Source organism: Meles meles, chromosome 2, assembly GCF_922984935.1.
Source record: "Meles meles chromosome 2, mMelMel3.1 paternal haplotype, whole genome shotgun sequence".
Classification (NCBI taxonomy): domain Eukaryota; kingdom Metazoa; phylum Chordata; class Mammalia; order Carnivora; family Mustelidae; genus Meles; species Meles meles.
This window is the reverse complement of record NC_060067.1, coordinates 186,832,318-186,853,725: the sequence shown is the minus strand read 5'-3', so window position 1 is coordinate 186,853,725 and position 21,408 is coordinate 186,832,318. Positions and strand designations below refer to the sequence as shown.

At 36.9% G+C, this 21,408-nt stretch overlaps 1 protein-coding gene across 1 annotated transcript in view; it reads left to right on the top strand.

The window, feature by feature from the left end:
* The window catches only part of ZDHHC2 (zinc finger DHHC-type palmitoyltransferase 2), a 73,551-nt gene that overhangs the window by 25,654 nt on the left and 26,489 nt on the right, over nt 1–21,408 (top strand). The window contains exons 3-6 of the mRNA XM_045993491.1: nt 1,115–1,209; nt 10,464–10,584; nt 16,956–17,025; nt 17,776–17,808. Of these exons, the coding sequence (XP_045849447.1) occupies nt 1,115–1,209; nt 10,464–10,584; nt 16,956–17,025; nt 17,776–17,808 (319 nt within the window). The remainder of the gene's footprint in view (nt 1–1,114; nt 1,210–10,463; nt 10,585–16,955; nt 17,026–17,775; nt 17,809–21,408) is intronic.

Here is a 21,408-nt window from a genome sequence, read left to right as displayed (position 1 = left end):
ATAAAATTTTAAAGAGAGTTCTTAAAAATAGTATTCATTTAGATTTGGTTGGAATTAATAAATTATACTTGGAGAATGTGCAGTCAAGATGGGGTTAAAGACTTCTCTCGGTCTCCAGACTGAATTCTGTCAGATGCTTGGCAAAGACCTCTCCCTTGAAATGGTAGCCATGGTGCCAAAGATTCTTGTGGTTTTGGTATATAGGAGTATGAACAATTTCCTGTTTCAGCTCAAGAGTATTACCCCATACCTGAGTCACCCATAGTGTTCGTGGAAAATGCCATTAGCTCTAGTCATTTCACACTGATTTAAGTGCCTTAATGGACAATTGAATTTTTAAATGATTCTGTAAGTATCATCATTCTTTAAAAAGAAGATAAATGATAAATGAAGAGTATTATCATTCTTTAAAAAAAATCCACACAATTTTAAAATACCAAACATGCTGTATTTTAAATTAGTGTGTTTCATTCAACTGTGTCTTACAGAGTTAATTTATATATTAATGTATTATTCAGAAATGATCATTGTCACTGTATACAAAATTAATATTTTATATTTGCATAGTACAGCATTTCACCATACAAAAACACCATACGAAGTGTGTTTGTATACATTGCCTGAAAAAAGTATGCTTTTCTTAACAATTGTCCCGTGTGATAAACAAGACACTTGAACTCCTGTTGGAGGAAATCCTTTTTGTCCAGATGGTCTCTATTTAATTATGTAGTCATTAAACAATCAGGGCCAACACATTTGACCACAGCTAAGCAAAATTAGCAAACAACTTCTCAAATAGGAACTGCCTTTAGTATCCTTTGTCAGTGAAGTAAAGTTCTTAAAGCCTGAATGTTTTAACATTTGTTTGTTTAATTCTGTGTTTATTACTTAAAGTTGAAGGCATAGCTGCCTTACTTTTATAATTTAGAAAAGTTCCCTAGCCATTTGGCCAATAGATAGGCCTGTCTAGAGATCAGAGCTTTCCTTTCATGGGACATTAAATAATTAAATTATTAAAGAATTTGGTTAACTTAGAACAACTAGATTTTTGTGAATACCGTGGTTTCAATTTGTATTTGCGTATTATAATGATAATATGTTCTTCTCATTTTAGTTGTGTGCCTGATTGCTTATCATCTACTTTTTGCAATGTTTGTCTGGTCATACTGGAAAACTATCTTTACATTACCAATGAATCCTTCAAAAGAAGTAAGTTAAAATATTAATAAAGTTACCCTAAAGTTAGAAATCAATAAGATTGATGTCTGAAGAATCGATTTTATGTCTTTTTATTAATGTTTCAAGCTTAGTGAGTAAAGTGATTTGTTTATATTAATGTGTTGGTAAATGCTTGAATTTTCACTTGACAAATATTTTTGCACTGCTTGAGTATTGTATATCCAATATTAAAACTGTTGTCTGTTCCATTTCTACTTTAGAGTCAGACATCAGGGTGGATGTACCAATATACAGATAGAGCTGATGGTAGACACTGCTATATTGTAATTATCAGTCATCATACTAATAGTCGATTAGTTGGCTGTCAACCACCAGAAACAACTACAATAAAATAACAGTGTTACTAATCTTCTCTTATATTCAAAGTCTGTAGCTAGTCCACAGCTTCTTGCTTTGATATGTGTAGCCTCCATTTCCAACATCACCTCTTCGCCTAAGATGGATGCTCAGTTCCAGCCATCATGTCTACCTTCCAGACAGCAGGTCAGAGAAAGTAGGATAGAGGAGTAGAAGTAAATGTCCTTCCTTTTAAGGATGCTTTCTGGAAGTTGCTGATGCCATCAACTTACTTTAGAACTTACTTTCTACTTACTTTAGAACTTAGTTATATGGCCACATTCTTTATGCAGAAGGCTGGGAATGTAGTCTTTATTCTCAGTGGCTGTGTTTCTGTATTAACCCTGTCAGAAGGAAATTGTGGATATTGGGGGTAGGGGAATAGCATTCTCAGCTACGGAAGATTTTGAGTAGAATGATATGGTCAAATTTTCACTTTGAAAAGATCATTCTAAGTATTTGTTTCTGAGTCTTTCACCTTGTTAAACATTCTTGGAGCAAAGAACTATGTCTTACTCATTTCTGTATTGTTGGCACTTAGTCCACTACATGTTTGTTGAATTGAAATAAACTTTATTCCAGTAATAATGGTAGAGTTTTAGTTGGCCAAGTTAGAAAAGAAAAAAAAGAAAGGTCTAGGCATCACTGCAAAATTGTTCTCTGAAGTAATCTGTTTAAAATGCAGCTGTGGTCAAAAAGCCCAATAAATATGCTATATGACTTGGGAAAGGATATTAAAAATAAAACCACAGATATTTGCACAGAATTAGTGGTATGCTTGGCCTAAAATGCTTTACATGTAGCCTTTTTTTCTTCCACTCTCTACTAATTTTTTCCTACCTTTTCCCCCCTCCTTCCTGCCAGGTTTACTTCTTTCCCGTTATCTCTCTTACCCCCATCCTGATCTTAGTCATAAGTAAGAAGGAGAATGCAGACCCCTTTCATAGGTGATCTCATCCTCCTCATCATAGATGATCTCTGTATTGACAATTCCCAAATCTGTTTCCAGCTCTGACCTCTCCTGTTGCAAACTTAGGTATTTCCTGCCAAACACAGCTCCTTAATCCACTGACACCTCAAATAAAACACGTCAAAAGCTGAAGTCACCTCCACCCTCTTCCCCAAACCATGACTCATCTGTTTCTTACACTGGTTAATGCTGCTGCCATCCAGCTTATCCTTCTGGACATTCCAGCCTTCTGGAAGCTTGGCAGCCTTGCCCGGAATTCTCCCACTTTCTTGCCCCCAACATCTAAATCTTTTTTTTTTTTTTTTCCAATAGCTTCTTCTTCTTCTTCTTCTTTTTTTTTTTTTAAGATTTTATTTATTTATTTGACAGATGGAGATCACAAGTAGGCAGAGGGAGGAGGAAGCAGGCTCCCTGCTGAGCAGAGAGCCCAATGTGGGGCTCCATCCCAGGACTCTGGGATCATGACCTGAGCCAAAGGCAGAGGCTTTAACCCACTGAGCCACCCAGGTGCCCCCCAACATCTAAATCTTGCTGATGTTTTTACTTCCTAGTTTTTTTTTCTTTGGTTCCAACACCCCCCTCCTTTTTTCCCCTTTCTTTCTTTTTTTTCATACCATTACCGTAATTCAGGGTCTCAGTCATCTCTTTTGTCTGAGACATTGCAGTCTCCCATAGGGTTTTACTACTTACAATCTTACCTACCTTCCCTTCTCAGAGCCCTGCAGAATTTCTCTTTACCAAAGCTAGAGGTCTAAAATCAACTTTAACTTCTCCACTCTACATCTGATAGCTCTTTCAACCAGTTTCCCTAGTCTCCATATTTTCAGCATTCTATCCCATAAGACAGATCATATCATTCTTTTGCTCAGAACTTTCCTTTGTTATCCGAGCTCACTCAGAGTAGAAACACAGTTCTCAACCATAGCTTACAAGGCTGCACGTGCCCTGCCCCCACACCGCCTCTTGGACCTTCCTCAGTGCTGCCTCAGTCACACTGGTCTCTTTTTTTTTTAAAGATTTTATTTATTTATTTGACAGAGAGATCACAAGTAGGCAGAGAGGCAGGCAGAGAGAGAGGGAAGCAGGCTCCCTGTTGAGCAGAGAGCCCGATGCGGGACTCGATCCCAGGACCCTGGGATCATGACCTGAGCCGAAGGCAGCGGCTTAACCCACTGAGCCACCCAGGCACCCTGGTCTCTTTGCCCATAGGTCAATATGCACGTTTCTCCTTTGGGGGTCTTGAAACCTGATATTTTCCCTTGATCTGGAACATTCTTCCTATAGATAACTGTGTGGCCATGTCCCTTCCTTCCTATTTCTGTCTCTGCTCAAATGATACCTTATCTTTGAGGCTTTCCGTGACCACTCTATATAAAATGGTAAAATCCTATGCGTGAAATTTCCTATAAACCTTGACATTTCTTTATTTTTCTCCATGGCATAGCATTGGATAACTCATTCCGTATTCACTTTTTTATATTATTCCTAGAATGTAAATTCTGCAATGGCACGAACTTTATCTGTTTTGTTCTCTGACCCATCACTAGTACCTAGAGCAGTATCTGACCCATAAAAGGTACTCGGTAAGTGTTTGTCAAATGACTGGACATAGAGTAGAAGTTTTGTGTACAGATGCAGGTTTGTGTTTGTAGCTTTGGCAGAAGTTGAAGTGACTTCTAAATTCTCCCTGAAAGTATATGTGGGATCATTGGCTACGAATGGGAGGGAGGGAGGTTGACTGAAGTTGGGGAGAGCAGACATTGAAATAGTGGTTAAAGTGAGTGGGAAAGTAAAATGTAAAACATGGAAGAAATGACAGTATTTGAGGAAGCAGTTGAGATCGAGGACAGTGATTTATACCTGCAGCAGGTTTTGCCAATGATTTTTCTACCAAAAAAACCCCACATGCTTTATTCCATTCCTACAACTGTGTGAGATAGATACTGTTTATTACGTTTTACAAATGGAGCAGTAGGCTCTGAATGTTACTAATTATCCCAGGGTGTCTAAAGCTAGTGTGTGGTAGAGCTAGCATTCAAAGCGAAGTTGTTCTGACCATCAAGCCTACATTCTTGCCAGTATACCATGCTCTTAGTATGGAAAGTGGACACCCCAGTGTGGGGGGTGGGGAGGCGAGGTGCAGCCAGGCCATCAGTTGGACCATGGAGAAAAAATAGCACTTCCATTTATACAGTATTTTTTTAGTGTTTCTTTTTTTAAAATTAAGCTACATATATAAGGCAGAGACATTTATAGAAACATATATAAGATATATATAATTACATATGAAGAATAAAATATGTATAAAGTTTTATATGGAAGATCTCATATATAATAGCTAATAATAAATATATACATAAATATGCATATCAGTCTCAAATGATTTTTTTTACTGATGGGTCCGTGGTCAAAAGAATTTGAAGACCATTATTATGAAAGAGCCCTGACTTGCTGGTTAAGAATCTTGAGCTATTCCATTAATAAAGTGTAAGATTTCACCCTAATCTTCTAATTGGTCAGGAGCCAGAGACCCTCCCACTTGTAAAATGAGGGGTCCTTGACTTAATTGACAATAGAGTGCTTTCAGCTGCTGAAACTCTGAGAAATATGGGACTAAAATAGCAGGAGAAGAGGTTGTATAAGGAAATAATGTTAATATTTTCTCATTACTATTGAGAGAATTCTAAGAAATCTGGAATTCTAGGAAATCTAAAATTTACCTTTTTATATAACAGGATTGTAAAATTGCTAATATTTTTTCAATTTATAAGATTTTCCCCCTTAAAAGTAAGATAACCATACTAATTTGAAAATGGAGACTAAACAAAAAGAGAAAGGAAAAAAGAAAAACACTCCACACTAATATAGGCAGTTTGCATGCATATTTTCTTTTGAGTTATTTTTCCTGGTTGTATTCAACATGCACATATTCTAGTTTTTTTCCCCACATAATAGCCCATCATTGGTTTATCGCCATTTTAAAAAATGGCATAATATCCTCACTGAAATATGTAAAAATTTATTCTGTCACATCCCAACTTGGAATTTTAGGCTGACCCCAACTTTATATTATAAATTTGTGTTAACATGTTTGTACATGTTTTATACACAGTTTTTACCTATATTTTGGATTATTCCCTTATTATAAATTCTCAAAATTACTAGATCAAGGAAATTGCAGTCACTTGCCAAATTGTTTGAAAACAGAATGGTAACAAGTTACAGTGCTAACAGGTTTATTGGAATTTTGGCATTGCATGTTGTCATTAAGGAAGCCACTGTTTGCTAATTTAATGGACAAAAATGTTCTGTGTTTTAATTTGTACATTTTAGGTACTGATGAGATTATATGTTCCCTTTTGTGCTATGTGAAAAAGAATGGGAGGTGGGTTGTGGAAGGTGGGGAGGGAAAAAAATGAAACAAGATGGGACCCGGGAGGGAGACAAACCATAAGAGAGTCTTAATCTCAGGAGACAAACTGAGGGCTGCTGGGGGAGGGAGGGATAGGGTGGCTGGGTGATGGACACTGGGGAGGGTATGTGCTATGGTGAGTGCTGTGATTTGTGTAAGACTGATGATTTACAGAACTGTACCCCTGAAGCAAATAACACATTATATGTTAATTTTTAAAAAAAGAACTAGCAGAAAATACAATTCTGTGAGTTTTCTCTTTGGTTATTAGATTTCAGTTTTTTTCTTAAGTTGTATATCCTATTAAAATTATAGTCTTCTTTAACCTGAAAAGTCTATTTGATTTCAGGTCTTGGGTTTCTAATACCTTTCTCTGGGTAAGAAAGGAGGAATCCTTGGAGAAATGGACTCTAGAACTAGGGCAGGAATTAAGAGTGTGTGTGTGGAGGGGGTGAAATAGATTAAGGGGATTAAGAGGTAGAAACTTCCAGTCATAAAATAAATAAGTCTCAAAGATGAAAAGTACGGCACAGGGAATATAGTCAATAGTATTGTAATAACGTATGGTGACAGACGGTGACAGCACTTACCATGGTGAGCATAGAGTAATGTATAGAATTGTTGAATCAATATGTTGTACATTTGAAACTAATATAACATTGTATCTTAAATATGCTTAAATAAAAAGTAAAAATTAAAATTAAAAAAGATGAGCCAGAGCATCTTATAATAATGACAAGTAAGGTAGTGCTCTAAAGTAAACAAAACAGAGTACTTTCTCGACCTACGATGGGGTTACATCCTGATGCACCCATTGTAAGTTGAAAATACAGTAAGTTAAAAATGCATTTAGTACATCTAACCCATTGAGCATGACAGCTTAGCCTAGCCAACCTCAAACATATTCAGAACACTTATATCAGCCTACATCTAGGCAAAATCTTTAATACAAAGCCTATTTTATAATAAACTGTTGAATTTACTGAATATTGTTCTGAAAGTGAAGAACAGTGGTTGTATGGGGACAAAATGGTTGTTAAGTGTCTTTGTTGTCTACCCTTGTGATCACGTGGCTGGCAGGAACTGTGGCTTGCTGCCACCGCTCCCCGTCATGAGAGAGGATCATACTGAATATCACTAGCCTGGGAGGAGATACAAATTCAAAATCTGAAGTATGGTTTCTAGTGAATATGTATCACTTTCACACCATTGTGAAGTCAAAAAAAAGAAATCATTGAACCCCTGTAAGTTGGGACCATCGGTAGGTTGATGGTGGCATATCAAAAGGACACAGGAGCCAACTGAAGACTCTCAATGACCAAAGCTAGAACAATTTGAGCAATAAAATAAAATCGTATTGGATTATAACTCAAAGTATAGAATAAATATCTCTGAGTCTACTGATATAAGTAAATGAATAAATGAATAAATGGGGAGCAAAATCTCTTTTAAAGAAGAATTTCAAATAATGTAGATACTTTGCCTTCAAGAGGGACAAGAATAAAAACCCCACTCCTTCAATGTAGGCTGCATGTGGCGAATTTCTTTCACAGAGTATAGGATGGAAAAGAGAAAAACATGAGGAACTTTAGAGTGGAGAAACCTCACGAACACACCAGGTGACCAAGGTTCACATCAGTACTTATAGATGTTGATAGCATATCCCCTTGTGAGGATGTGGTAAGAATGGTGCTTTCCCTCTGTGGTCTTCATCCCCCTGGCAATTAATCTCAAATCGATCATGAGAAAAACATCAGACAAATTTTAATAGAGAAGCATCTTATAAAATAGCTGACCAGAACACTCAAAACTGTGAAGGTCAACAAAAACAAGGAAACTCTGAGAAACTGTCACAGTCCGGAGGAACTTAAGGGAGTTAGGACAAATAAATGTACTGTGGCATCCTGGAAGAGAAAAAGATATTCAGTAAAAACTAAAGAAAACTAAAGAATTCTGAATAAACTATGGACTTCAATTAATAATAACATATCAATATTTATTTACTAATTGTGGTAAATGTACCATAATGTATTAATATTTGATGTTTAATAATGCGGGCAACTTGATGAGAAGATATATGGGAATCATGTAATATTTTCTCAAATTTTCCCTGACTCTAAAGTGTTTTAAAGTTGGCTAAAACTAAACAAAACAAAACAGAAGGGGACTACCATAATCTGCACTGTGATAATCTGCAGGTTGGTGATAGGTCTAGGACGTTATCTCTCCACCCCAGGAGATCTTCCATTCCTTCAGATCTCTACAGATGTCATCTTTCTTCAAATCCATGACATACCTTTGCACATGAAAGTGTTCTCTGGGAAAGGACTGTATATTTGGTATATTCCAAGGTGGAATTAGATATTTGGGCATCCACGTTTTACAAGTGATAATCTACCAACCTGTATCTGGTATTCTGGACCTGATGCCGTGTGTTGTTTATTTATTAATAAAAGCGTTAAACACCTGAGAAGTCTTTCAGTTCTGTTACTCATTTTTTGGAACTGAGATTTAAGGTAGCAAACAAGTGAAGAGCAAATGATAGAAAGAATGTACTATGCCTTCATAAATCTGACCTTCATTTATTTGTTATTTGTAGTCATTTGAGAAAGGACTGGTTGAAGTGTAATTTTGAAACACTATGAAATTAACTAGTAGGAAAGCAAATGTTGTGGATTTATAACAGAAGGAATATTTAATGTGGAGAATACTATTTTCAGTTACTTTAGAAACTCTCAAAGACTTAACTATAACCTACCTGCTAGTTTAATGCCAATAAATTTAATACACTGATTTAGAATAATTTGTATTATGTAAATTTATACTTAGAGAAAATTTTTTCCTTTCTTTACCTTAATGGGTCTGAAATTTTACAGTATATTTAACTAAGTGTTATGCATATAGAAATATTATGGTAACTTAGAAATTATCTACATTTGAAAACTGGAGATTCGTTTTCTTTTTAAAATAACCTCAATAGAATTGTCAACCTCTAAACAAAGATTTTTAATTTTTATTTCTCCAAAGAGAAAGATTTAGGCTCAAACATCATGACCTCATCAACAAATTGTTTTTCTTTCCTTCACTGACATAATTAGATCACTTTTTTAAGACTTAAAAGGTGAACTATATCATACATACAAAAAATATATAATGCACAATTTAAAGAATAATAAAATGAAAATACCTAAAGTCACTCAAGTATTATAGAAAACATTATTTATATTTTTGGTATTACCTACATACTTTCATATTGCATTTCCCTGCATTTCTCTAGAAATAACTACTCTCCTGAAGTTTTGTGTTAATCAGTCTCTTGTTCTTTGTAATTTTCTTATATATGTGTGTTTGTATGTGTGTGTATCCCCATAGTGTATACCTTTCTGGTTTTAAATTTTTATGTAAATGGAATCCTTCTATATATTTTCTATAAAGTGATCTGTTGTTCAACAGTATGTTGAGATTCTCTGTTACAAATAACTGTAGTTTGGGGCACCTGGGTGGCTCAGTTGTTAAACATCTGCCTTTGGCTCAGGTTGTGATCCCAGTTCTGGGATCGAGCCCCGCGTCAGGCTCCCTGCTCCTCAGGAAGCCTGCTTCTCCCTCTCCCATTCCCTCTGTTGTGTTCCCTCTCTCCCTGTGTCTCTTTCTGTCAAATAAATAAATAAAATCTTCCAAAAAAACAACAACAACAACAAATAGCTGTAGTTCATTAACTGTTCCGTGTAATATGGGATTCAATTATGCGGATATAACATACTCCAATTTATTTAGCCATTATCCTTTTGATGGACATTTGGGCTGTGTTTAATTTTTTACATTTCAAACATCAATGCTGTAAATATCATTGTACGTGTCTCCTGGAAGACATTTATACTTTTTTATACAGACTTCTAAAACTTTTTTTTTGTGATTGGTGTGTATGTGTGTGTGTGTGTGTGTGTAGCACAAACCAATTTGATTTTTCTCAAATACGTATTTTTTAATGGGTAGGCCAGATTGTCAGTTTAAGAAGTAAAATGCATGATTAGTTCTTTTGAGTGCTAGAGAATTCATGTAATCATTATCCCTAAGTTAAAATTCATTTACATGAGAAAACATGTTTGATGGGTTTGTTTCTATTTTTATTCCTAATAATATCCAGTTGAAAAATTTACCCATTGAGCCAAATTTGTTTATTTTGCTATTTCATTTATAAATATAACTCATATTGGGGTAGAACTCCACAGTTTATAAGACAATTTTACATACTCTATTCTGCTTGAGTTTCACAGACATCTGTGGAAGTATTATTAAGTATTAAGGTATTATTAATTACTCCCTTTTTCTAGATCCATCAACTAAGGCTCCACCAGATTAACAGACTTGCCCAGATTCCAACTCCATTACCACTCTGAATCTATAAGACAGTATCATTAATATTTTGTGTATACCTTTTTGTAGGTATAGTACGCCAGTGTACGATTTCTTGAGAACACTGACTGAAACTTAATTTTTTTCCCACAGTTCCATCTCTCTTATGCAGAGAAAGAATTGTTGGAGAGGGAGCCAAGAGGAGAAGCCCATCAGGAAGTTCTTAGGCGAGCCGCCAAAGATCTTCCCATCTATACCAGGACCATGTCTGGAGGTACACCATAATGAGTGCTTTGGCACCATTGTTGTGGTGGCTGTCAGCGTATTTATATGCTTGCAACGGTCAAACTCTCATTGAAAATCATTGGGTTCTGTCTTGGGTGGTTATTAAATCTTTCCTACACAATTCGATAAAACAGACTCATGAATAACAGTGTAGCACGGAGATCTCAACCACATCCACACTGACGTTAATTCTCTTGTGGCTTCTCTAGTCACTTACTTGGGACTCAGAGGAGATGTTAGAACTGCTGAAATCTTGATTTGTACTTGTATTTATTTTTAAAGTTTTAATGATAGATCTTCCTATTCTTTTTTAATGGAAGGGAGCAGTATCTATAATGAACATAACATTGGCAATTTTACATGAATTTAAAGCAGTCATTGTATAAAGTGTATAAAACTTAAGGTATTAATATAATTATCTTTAGAAGGTAAGGTAATTTTCATTTCTCCCCCCTGCTTTTTTTTTTTTTTTTAAATGTAATTCAGTTAATAAATCCCTTTTACCTGGGTCAGGAATTTTTTAGGTAGTGTATCAGCTATCTAATTAGAGAATTCTCTTTAAAATGGACACACACGGACTACTGATACTTATCCACCAAGGCTCACCCAGAAATTTGGTAACTTTAGGCCTGTGCCACCCACTATGGTGGCACATTTTAAGTGGCTGTTGAGCATTTAAAATGTGGCCACTCCAAATTGCATTGTGCCATACATATAAAATACACAACTGGTTTCAAAGATCTAGCATGGAAAAAAGAATGTAAAATATCTCATTAATATTCTTATATTACTTATCCTTGTTTCTAACTCACTTGAGAATCATAATTGAATCTAAGTCAAAGTCTCAGAGTTTCTTCCTGTTTGTTTTCCCTGTTTCTCAATGGGCAAATGACAATTCCCTGATTTAATTTTCATGCCACTAGTTCCATCCCACAAAGTTGTGCTTATACACGCTTATGGATGTTGAACCTATATAAGCCTAGGCAAATACTGAGGAAGTTTAAGCCCCTTAAAAATAAATTCCTGCACATGTTTCCAAAACTAGTTAATGACCATGACAGTATCCAGTATGGAAAACTAGTCTCCACATTCATTCCGAGTTCAGGGCTCTTCTACTGTCTCCCTTGACACACTGGATTTGGAGAAAGGGAGGAAGCACAAGTCACACCATGGCTAAGTATTAATTTCCATTAATAATAACTACGCTTTGGATTTAAAAGTCACCCCTTCATGTAGCTTACATAACGTTAAGACTGTCAGTCTCTTGTTCCTCTCAGGTATTGGATCCCTATCTCCTGAGATGAACTTAGGGTTCTTAAGATTTGTGACAGTGTGGCATATAATCTGGGACTTGTAATATAATCTGTGTTTATATCTTCAGTGCAAACATTCCACATGCCTACAAATTCAATGTTAACTGACTAGAGTCACTGACTAAAGCAGACACGAAGTGTAATAAATAGATTATGTTGGTCTGATTGATCCCCCTATGGACTGTGTAGAGTGCAGAGGTAAACACAAGGCAGCGGCCACAATCTCACCAAGGCAGGACTGTGAGAGAGGTGCTTCCCACCTCACGCCCAGCCAAGACCCTTGGGTTCTTTGTGGAACTGCCTTCCTCACCCTGAGAAATTCTGTGGACCAAAGCAGCTGAACAGTTCAGGTGATGTACATGCACGTTATATTTTATAGAGAGAACTGAAGAAAGTGGATGGTAATATAACTTAAGATTTTACAATCCATTCTAAATCCACAGTACTTCCTCCAAACCCCAGAGAGAAGAATGTCAGCTCCCTAGATTAAGGTGACTGCCCTACAGGGGAAAATTCACATACACACCTGAGCTTGGGGCATAGTAAAGCAAGGTATTAACAAGCCTGCTCATCTTGCCTGTTTGTCCTGAACTTTCTTCTGATCCAGCCATCTTCTGCTTTCTTACAGGGATCGCCAAACTTGATCATATTGTTTTGGATTTTTGCTCTTGTTAATTTTTAGCTCTGTGTTGACCTTGATTTTTTTGTACAAATTTTTTTTTTTTTTTTTGTATTTTGACTAATAGGTAACAGCCAGAGGTGATGGAGCCTATCATTTTGCACACAGAAGATAACGTTTTCTTTTCTACAGTACCCAAAAGGTTTTAAATTACATAAGTAATATTTGGATAAACACTGAAAAAATTAAAGCAAGACAGTTAAAATTCGCCTTGACTATTTGGAGCTTTTAAATGATAAGCAGGTGGTTCATTTTAAATTACAGCAAGATAATTTTAGTTGAATATGATATGGCACATGGAAAATTTTTTTTAGTTTTTATTTTATTCATCTGGTGCTCATCATGACAAGTGCCCTCCTTAATCCTTGTCACCTATTACCCACCCCCCCACCTTTTTCTGGTAACCATCAGTTTGTTTTCTATAGTTAAGCGTCTACTTCTTGATTTGTTTCTTTCTCTTTTTTCCTTTTTGCCTTTATCCATTTGTTTTGTTTCTTAAATTCCACATATGAGTGAAATCATATGGTATTTCTCTTTCTCTGACTTATTTCACTTAGCAGAATATACTCTAGCTCCATCCATGTCTTTGAAAATGGCAAGATTTCATTCTTTTTTATGGCTGAGTAATATTCCATTGTGTATATATGTGTAGCACAATATTCTTTATCCATTCATCAGTCGATGGGCATGTGCACTGCTTCTGTATCTTGGCTATTGTAAATAATGGTGCTGTAAACATAGAGTACATGTATCCCTTTGAATTCGTGGTTTGTATTCTTTGAGTATATGCCCAGTAGTGCAATTGCTGGATGATAGAGTAGTTCTGTTTTTAACTTTTTGAGGAACAGCTCTATCTGTTTTTCAGAGTGGCCGCACCAGTTTGCATTCCCACCCACAGTGCACAACGGTTCCCCTTTCTCCACATCCCCACCAACACCTGTTGTTTCTGTTGTTGATGTTAGTCATTCTGACAGGTGTGTGAGGTGACGTCTCATTGTAGATTTAATTTGCATTTCCCTGATAGTAAGTGATGAGGAGCGTCCTTTCATGTGTCTGTTGGCTTTCTGGATGTCTTCTTTGGAGAAATTTCTGTTCATATCTTTTGCCCATTTTTTAAACTGGATTATTTGGCTTTTGGATGTTGATTTATAGAAGTTCTTTATATATCTTGGATACCAAACCTTTATCGGATATGTCATTTGCAAATATCTTCCTCCACACTGTAGGTTGCCCTACTGTTGATTATTTCTTTCACTGTGCAGAAGCTTTTATTTTGATGTAGTCCAATAGTTTATTTTTGCTTTTGTTCCCCTTGCCTCAGGGACCTATCTAAAAAAAAAAGCTTCTATGGTCGATGTCAGAGAAATTACTGCCTGTGGTCTCTTTTATCATTTTTGTGGTTTCCTGCCTTATATTTAGGTCTTTAATCCATTTTGAATTTATTTTTGTGTATGGTCGAAGAAAAGAGTCCAGTTTCTTTCTTTTGCTTGTTGCTGTCCAGTTTTCCCAGCACCATTTGTTGAACAGACTGTCTTTTCCCCATTTCATATTCTTGCCTCCTTTGTCATACATTAGTTGATGATATAATTGTGGGTTTATTTCTGGATTTTCTCTTCTTCTACATTGATCTACTTTATCTATTTTTGTGCCAGTACCGAACTGTTTTGATTACTACAGCTTTGCAATATAACAAGAAGTGTGGTGATGTGAGGCCTCTAGCTTTGCTTTTCTTTTCCAAGATTGGTTTGGCTATTCACATATTTTGTAGTTCCATACAAATTTTAGGATTATTTGTTCTAGTTCTGTGAAACATGTTGTTTTTATTTTGAAACGAATTGCATCAAATATATAGATCACTTTGGGCAGCAGAGACATTTCAACAGTGTTCTTCTAACCCATGAGCATGGGATGTCTTTCTATTTCTTCATGTCATCAGTTTCTCTCAGCAGTGTTTTAATAGTTTTCAGAATACAGGTGTTTCACTTCTTTGGTTAGGTTTTTTCTTAAGTATCTTATTATTTTTGGTGCAATTGTAAATGGAATTATGGGGGGGTTGTTTTGTTTTTACTAAGAAACTAAATTTCTGTTTATGAAAGACTAGAAACAAAAAGTTTCTTTCTACTGTGTTTTGATTTCCTGTGAGTTATTACCCACTTTGGTTTGAGTTTTTTTTGTTTTTTGTTTTTTTTGTTGTTGTTGTTGTTTTGTTTTTACCCCAGTGTGCTTTATTTTTTTAATAAATTTAACCAATTTTTAAAAAGATTTTATTTATTTATTTGATAGAGAGAGAGACCACAAGCAGACAGAGAGGCAGGCAGAGAGAGAGAGGGAAGAAAGCTCCCTGCTGAGCAGAGAGCCCGATGCAGGGCTCGATCTCAGGACCCTGCGATCATGACCTAAGCTGAAGGCAGAGGCTTAACCCACTGAGCTACCCAGTGCCCCAACCCCAGTGTGCTTTAAAGTAGAGATAATCACCATCTGGAGAGAATCTAGCATTGCCTACCAAACTCACCACTTCAAGTGCAACCATAAAGCAATATATAGTAGTTTTCAAAGACTTGGTATGAAAAATATAAAACATGTGATTAATGTTTGTGTATTAATTATATGTTGAAGTAATATTTTTTATATATTTGTTCAAATATTATGTTTTTTAAAAATTAATTTCCCTGTTTCTTTTTATTTCTTTTAATATAGCTCCTAGAGAATCTAAACATACACATGTGGCTTACATTCTATTTCTTCTGGATAATACTGCCTTACACTTTAATGCTTCACACGAGCCAGTGGTCCCATGTAGCTTTCCCTGGAATGTAGCTGCAAGACGTCTTCATTCAGGATATGACTCAGCCATGCCATTAATTTCTGTAGTTCCTGAAAAAGAGTTGTAAGGGGGATGATTGAGAACTTATTTGATTATTGAAAACAATTCCATAAAGGTCTTCTTGTCCGAAAAAAGCTCATCCTAATCTCAGTTGATAGCAACTGTTGCCTTTTTCAGAGATCATATTAGCTACTATAACAGTGGAAATTACTTGTTGCAAGTACTTTTTCCAAATTTTAAATTCATTACTTGGGTTTTGCTGATTCTGTGGTGTACCTAATTACTGTTCTCCTATAATTTTGGTAGGTTGCTTGCATCGTGTAAGATGTCTGTGTAATGAAATAACATCTCCAAATCAGATGTCTGTAATTGCCTTTGATATCTCTGTTAGAGAAGAAAGCATCAGGACTTGACTTCCATTACAAGAACTAAAATTCAGTGTTGGAAATACTTCTTCTAATACTCCTTTTTTTTTTTTTAAGATTTTATTTATTTATTTGACAGACAGAGATCACAAGCAGGCTGAGAGACAGGCAGAGAGAGAGGAGGAAGCAGGCTCCCTGCTGAGAGAGAGCTGTATATGGGGCTCTATCCAGGACCCTCGGACCATGATCTGAGCCAAAGGCAGAGGCTTAACCCATTGAGCTACCCAGACACCCTCTAATACTTCTAATCTTGTATCAGCCAACAGAATTTAAGCAACTAATAGAGTTTATTCACAATTCAAATTTCTAAAATGTGTTTCTATAAAAGTTGTAAAATGTGGTTGTATCTTCAGATATTTTTCCTGGTAGGGTATAGGAAAGAAATTGATTTACCTGAGGGAGACATTCTGTTTGCTTTGATAGAAATGGATATATTTGCACCCTCTGTGAGCCTCACTATCATCACTGACGATTAGGAATGCCTTAGAAAAATTCCTCCCAAAGATTCTCTATTCTTTTTTTTTTTTTAAAGATTTTATTTATTTATTTGACAGACAAAGATCACAAGTAGACAGAGAGGCAGGCAGAGAGAGAGGAAGGGAAGCAGGCTCCCTGTTGAGCAGAGAGCCCAATGCGGGGCTCGATCCTAGGACCCTGAGATCATGACCTGAGCTGAAGGCAGAGGCTTTAACCCACTGAGCCACCCAGGTACCCCAAGATTCTCTATTCTTGAGAAACTTTTTAGAAAACTGAGGCTGGGGGCCTCAGTCAGGTTGGCTCAGTCAGAGGAGTGAGTGACTCTTGATCTCAGAGTCATGATTTTGAGTCCCATGTTGGGTGTAGAGATTAAAAAAAGAAAGAAAGAAAGGGGGGGGGGGGGAAGGAAAAGAGAGAGAGGTAGGAAAGAAGGAAGAAAGAAAGGAAGAAAAAAGAAAGAAAACTAAGGCTGTAGGCAAGTCATTCTATTTTTATATTTACCCAGTAGAATATCTCATTTTTACCAAATTCAAATTCACTTTGCTTTTTTAGAAGTTAAATTTGGAGAGCTGATAAAAGCCATTTAATTGTATATCCAATTCAGTGTTAAATCTAAGACTAAGTGGAGTTTTTTGTCCCTAGCAATCCGATATTGTGACAGATGCCAACTCATAAAACCAGACCGCTGCCATCACTGTTCCGTCTGTGATAAGTAAGAAAACCTTTTCCTTCCAACTCTGTACATGCTGGTGCTCTTTTTAGTTAATATTGTTTCTTTCCTCACTGTTTTCCAGATTATTTCCTTTTTTCCCTTAATTGTGCTCCTGAGACCTTTGTTTAGGATATAGAACCGGACAGTCCCTGCATTGATATGAGTGGGGCTTAGGGCCACAGTTGCCTAATTGCCCCTTTTCCCCAGATTCTTCACTGACGCGAAGAAGTGCCTGAGTTTTAGCAGCTCAGACTTGGCTGGTTCTGTTTACTAAATACTTCTGTGACTCTGTTTTCACCTTTATAAAGAGAGCTCCTAAGACTTCACAATAATCAGATATTGTCAGGTACTTAATATACCACAAAGACTGTGCTACTTAGCTTAAAGATTGATGTTAAAGGTAAAGTTTTATCCAGACTTTCTGTAAGTCTGTTGACGTTTTACACTTTCTTCAGCATAAGGTAACTGTATGTTAATATTGAATTGTTTTTTAGGAAGTGAGTTTTCTTATTTCTATTTTGAAGCATGTAGATTTTAAAAATCTATAATTACATGTCATAACTGACATTGACTATAGTGGTTATTTGACATGAGGATTTTTACTGTTATTTGTTTAATTTTTAGATAAGTAATTTTGCAATATTTTACTTGTCTCAATTTCTAAGTAACTTTTATACTTCCTTTTTATACTTAATGGAATTAAAATTTTATGAGGTGTTAAGCTTTGTGTGTGTGTGTTTATTTTTTTAGATGTATTTTGAAGATGGATCATCATTGCCCATGGTGAGTATGGCTCTATACTTAAACACGTTTCTGTCCCTTAAAACTTAATAAATTGAATCATTTATCTGTATAAGTCTTTTTATAAATGAAATCTTGCCTTAGCTGACCCAGAAGGTACTTTCAGATTTAGTTACTAGTATTTGCTGAATTAGCTTAAAAGAGGTTTTATTTGGGAGAATTTCCATAGAATAATTTTAAAACCGGCAGACTAACAACATAGAAGTTAATTTGTCATATTTGCCTACGACAAATGGCTTTCTTTGTATGCACATACATAAACACAGAGATTCTGAAACACTTCCCAGAAATTATACCAAAATGTATTCATAAATTATACACAGTACTTCACTGGAAGTTTTGAATAACGAATTAATTCATCTTAAGCTTGAGCAATTTATTTTAAATAAAACTTGACATTGAGGATAGAATAGCAAATACACAAATACGTATGTGTTTAAACAAAGGTTTTCACTTCGAACTCATTAATATTTTAAAAGATAATTTTAGATCAGGCACCTTAACAGAAGATGATTTAAAAGCTCTAATTAACTAATGAGGGTTGATTTTTCTACCTCTGCCTGTAATTTCTCTTCTCCACGTGCACCTATCAGTGACAAGTACACTCAGGTTGCCAGCCAGGTTGGATTTGGACACTAGGTGTGATGACTCCACCAGCCTTGCCTTCTTTCACGGGTGGCTCTAGAGAAAAGCAGACATGCTCACAAATGAGCGCTGGTGTAGGTGGAAACCCAGGGAATAATTATGCTAGCTGCAGGAAATAATAGGGGCATGTCAGATTTACCTTATTTTTTCTCTCTAGATACCTCTTCCTTTTCTCCTGCTATATTTTCTTCTTTATTTCAGGCCAATTAATTCCTGTCAGAGTAATTTTCTCCTCAAAGAAAGATCTCAATGAATAGCCTCGCTTGGTATTAATATTCATTTGTAGCCATTCTTTTGCTTTATCTTTTGCTTTACTCATGCTTTCATTCATGCCCTTTTCTCTCACAGCAGGTAGCCCCCCCTCCCCCACCCCCAATATCTTCTGTTAAAAGTTTTGTTCATCCTCCTTACATTCCTGTTGATGCAGACGGTTCCGCACCCCTGGCGGCTCCCTGACTCAGGCCCCACTGTTTCTTTCCTTCTCTGCCTGAGGGTTCTCTGTTCCCCCTGAGGAGGCTGGGGCCCCTGGTAAGCCGGGCAGCCCAGGGGCGCCAGGGTGCGAATGCTTCCAGAGGCACCCTCAACCAACGAGGGTCTGGCCGACAACACATGCTTTATGGGCTTTTCTCCCCTCCTTGTTTCAGATAAACTGTATCCAAGTTCTTGTCTCGCGGTCTGCTCTTGGGGGAACGCATGCAAAGACACCCTTCTTTTCTGAAGGAAAGTGGGAAAGAAATCAGGGCCATAGAGGTGACTTCAATTTTTCTGACTTAAAGTCAGAGCAGATGATGATAATAGGCTCCCTGTTAGCGCACTCGCTCTTTAGGGCAATGTGGGAGTTGTTGAATGAACTGACTGCGGTACCTTTCAACTTCCATGTCATTGCTTCCCTGCCCTGGGGCTTCTCCTCACAGCCTCTGTCTCAGCTCCCATGGGCCCTTGCAGAAGGCAGTGGAGCAGCCATTTTATTATGTGTTTGAATTTTCAAGTTTAAACTTTAAGTTTAAAAAATTATGCATAATACATACACATGGTTCTAAATTCAAAAACTAAAAAAGGGCAAGTGTTCTTTCTAGCCCCCCTGCTGCTTCTTCTCTTCCTCACAAGGAACATATTGCCAAATGTCACGTGTACTTTTCAGATATAAGTGTGTACATGTGTGTTACATTTTTTCACACACACAAATATTTTACACATTTTTTAACACAGGTGGTTCTGTTGGGTCCATGGTCAAAGGAACGAGACTGATACAAAGCAAAGGTCAAGCAAAGCTTTATTTCGTGCCAAGCATCGAGAATCAAACTGACCAGCCAGGGCCGTCTCTTACAAAGAGACCTCTCTCTGCCTTACAGACTAGCTTTTAAGGGCAAAGGCTATGTGGTTGGGCCTGGCCACGCATAGGTGGCCAACGAGATTGTAACACACAGAGAAAGCTGCACAGTCATGCTAGGTCACACATAAGTGACCAATTAAATTACAATTTACCCTATAGTAGATAATGAACTAGCCTATCACCTTGGTCAGAATTGGTGCCCAAAGGTGCCCAAAGGGTGGGGCCCATACTCCTTGGTACTAGGATACAGTATGCGCCCCCACTGATTGGATGTCTCCACCTGGCCTGACCCACCCTTGTATTTGGGCTTTGTTACCTGGGACTGGTTTCCAGGACTTGTTTTTAAGTAAGTCCCCTGGGGGGAAGGAGTCCCGGGACAGTTTAAGTTTTACTGCATAAACAACAAAATCACTGTTTAACTGGATGGAATCGCTCTGGCTAAATAGGCCCTTATAGTTCCACTATGGACTGACTCTGTGTCTTTTTTTTTTCCCCTCTTAATATATCATGGAAAATTTTCCATATCAAGTTATAAATAATCTTTTTTTTGTCGCCATTATGTCACTATAACAGTTTTTTTTTTTTTAAAGATTTTATTTATTTATTTGACAGAGAGAGATCATAAGTAGGCAGAGAGGCAGACAGAGAGAGTGAGAGGGAAACAGGCTCCCTGCTGAGCAGAGAGCCCGATGTGAGACTCGATCCCAGGACCCTGAGATCATGACCTGAGCTGAAGGCAGCAGCTTAAACCACTGAGCCACCCAGGCGCCCAACTATAACAGTCTTTTATTAAAAGATCTTCAAGGTATTCCCAAACTGTGGGGTAACATTATGCAAGTCTTGTGTGTAATTTTGAAGTTCAGTATCTGTCAACTTTGAGCATTTGAAAAAGCAGAAAACTATGCTTCCTTGTTGTCAGTGGCTCCATTGTATCTGCTAAGACCAGTTAAGACTACCCATCTGGGTGCAGGGGACTGACCTCACGCTGGTGTTTTAACTGAAATGGAAATCCTGTAGTATTTGCTTCATTGGGTTTCTCTTCAAGAGTTTTTCCTTTAATATAAAATTTTCATTCATTCATTAATTATATTAATGATATGTTTTGACATCCCCGCCAAAGATCAGATAACACTTACTAAATCCAATAATTTTAGCTTCATACTGAGTGCCTATAATGTGCTAAAAACTATATATGTGTGAAAAATTTGTAATTCTTATAACAGTGACAGAAATTGTAGAAATTATTTGTCCCATTTTAAAGAGGAGAGGGAAGTAGAGCTCAGAAAAGCTAAAGAGTGGGCTTAACGTCACAGGGCATGTTTTTTGGACTCCAGAGGCCACATTATTTTCTTCTTCTTTTTTTTTTCTCTATTGTGTTCTTTTTCCCATTTAGAATCAGAAAGCAATTGCCCTGAAACGGGGTCAGTTGCTATTTGCACTGAATTTTTTAAAAATTTTTTAGAAGATTTCATCTATTTATTTGAGAGAGAAAGGAAGAAAGAGCATCAGGGGAGGAGGGGTGGAGGGAGGGGTAGAAGTAGGCTCCCTGCCCAGCAGGGAGCCCTAACCAGGGCTGGATCCCAGGACACTAGGACCATGATCTG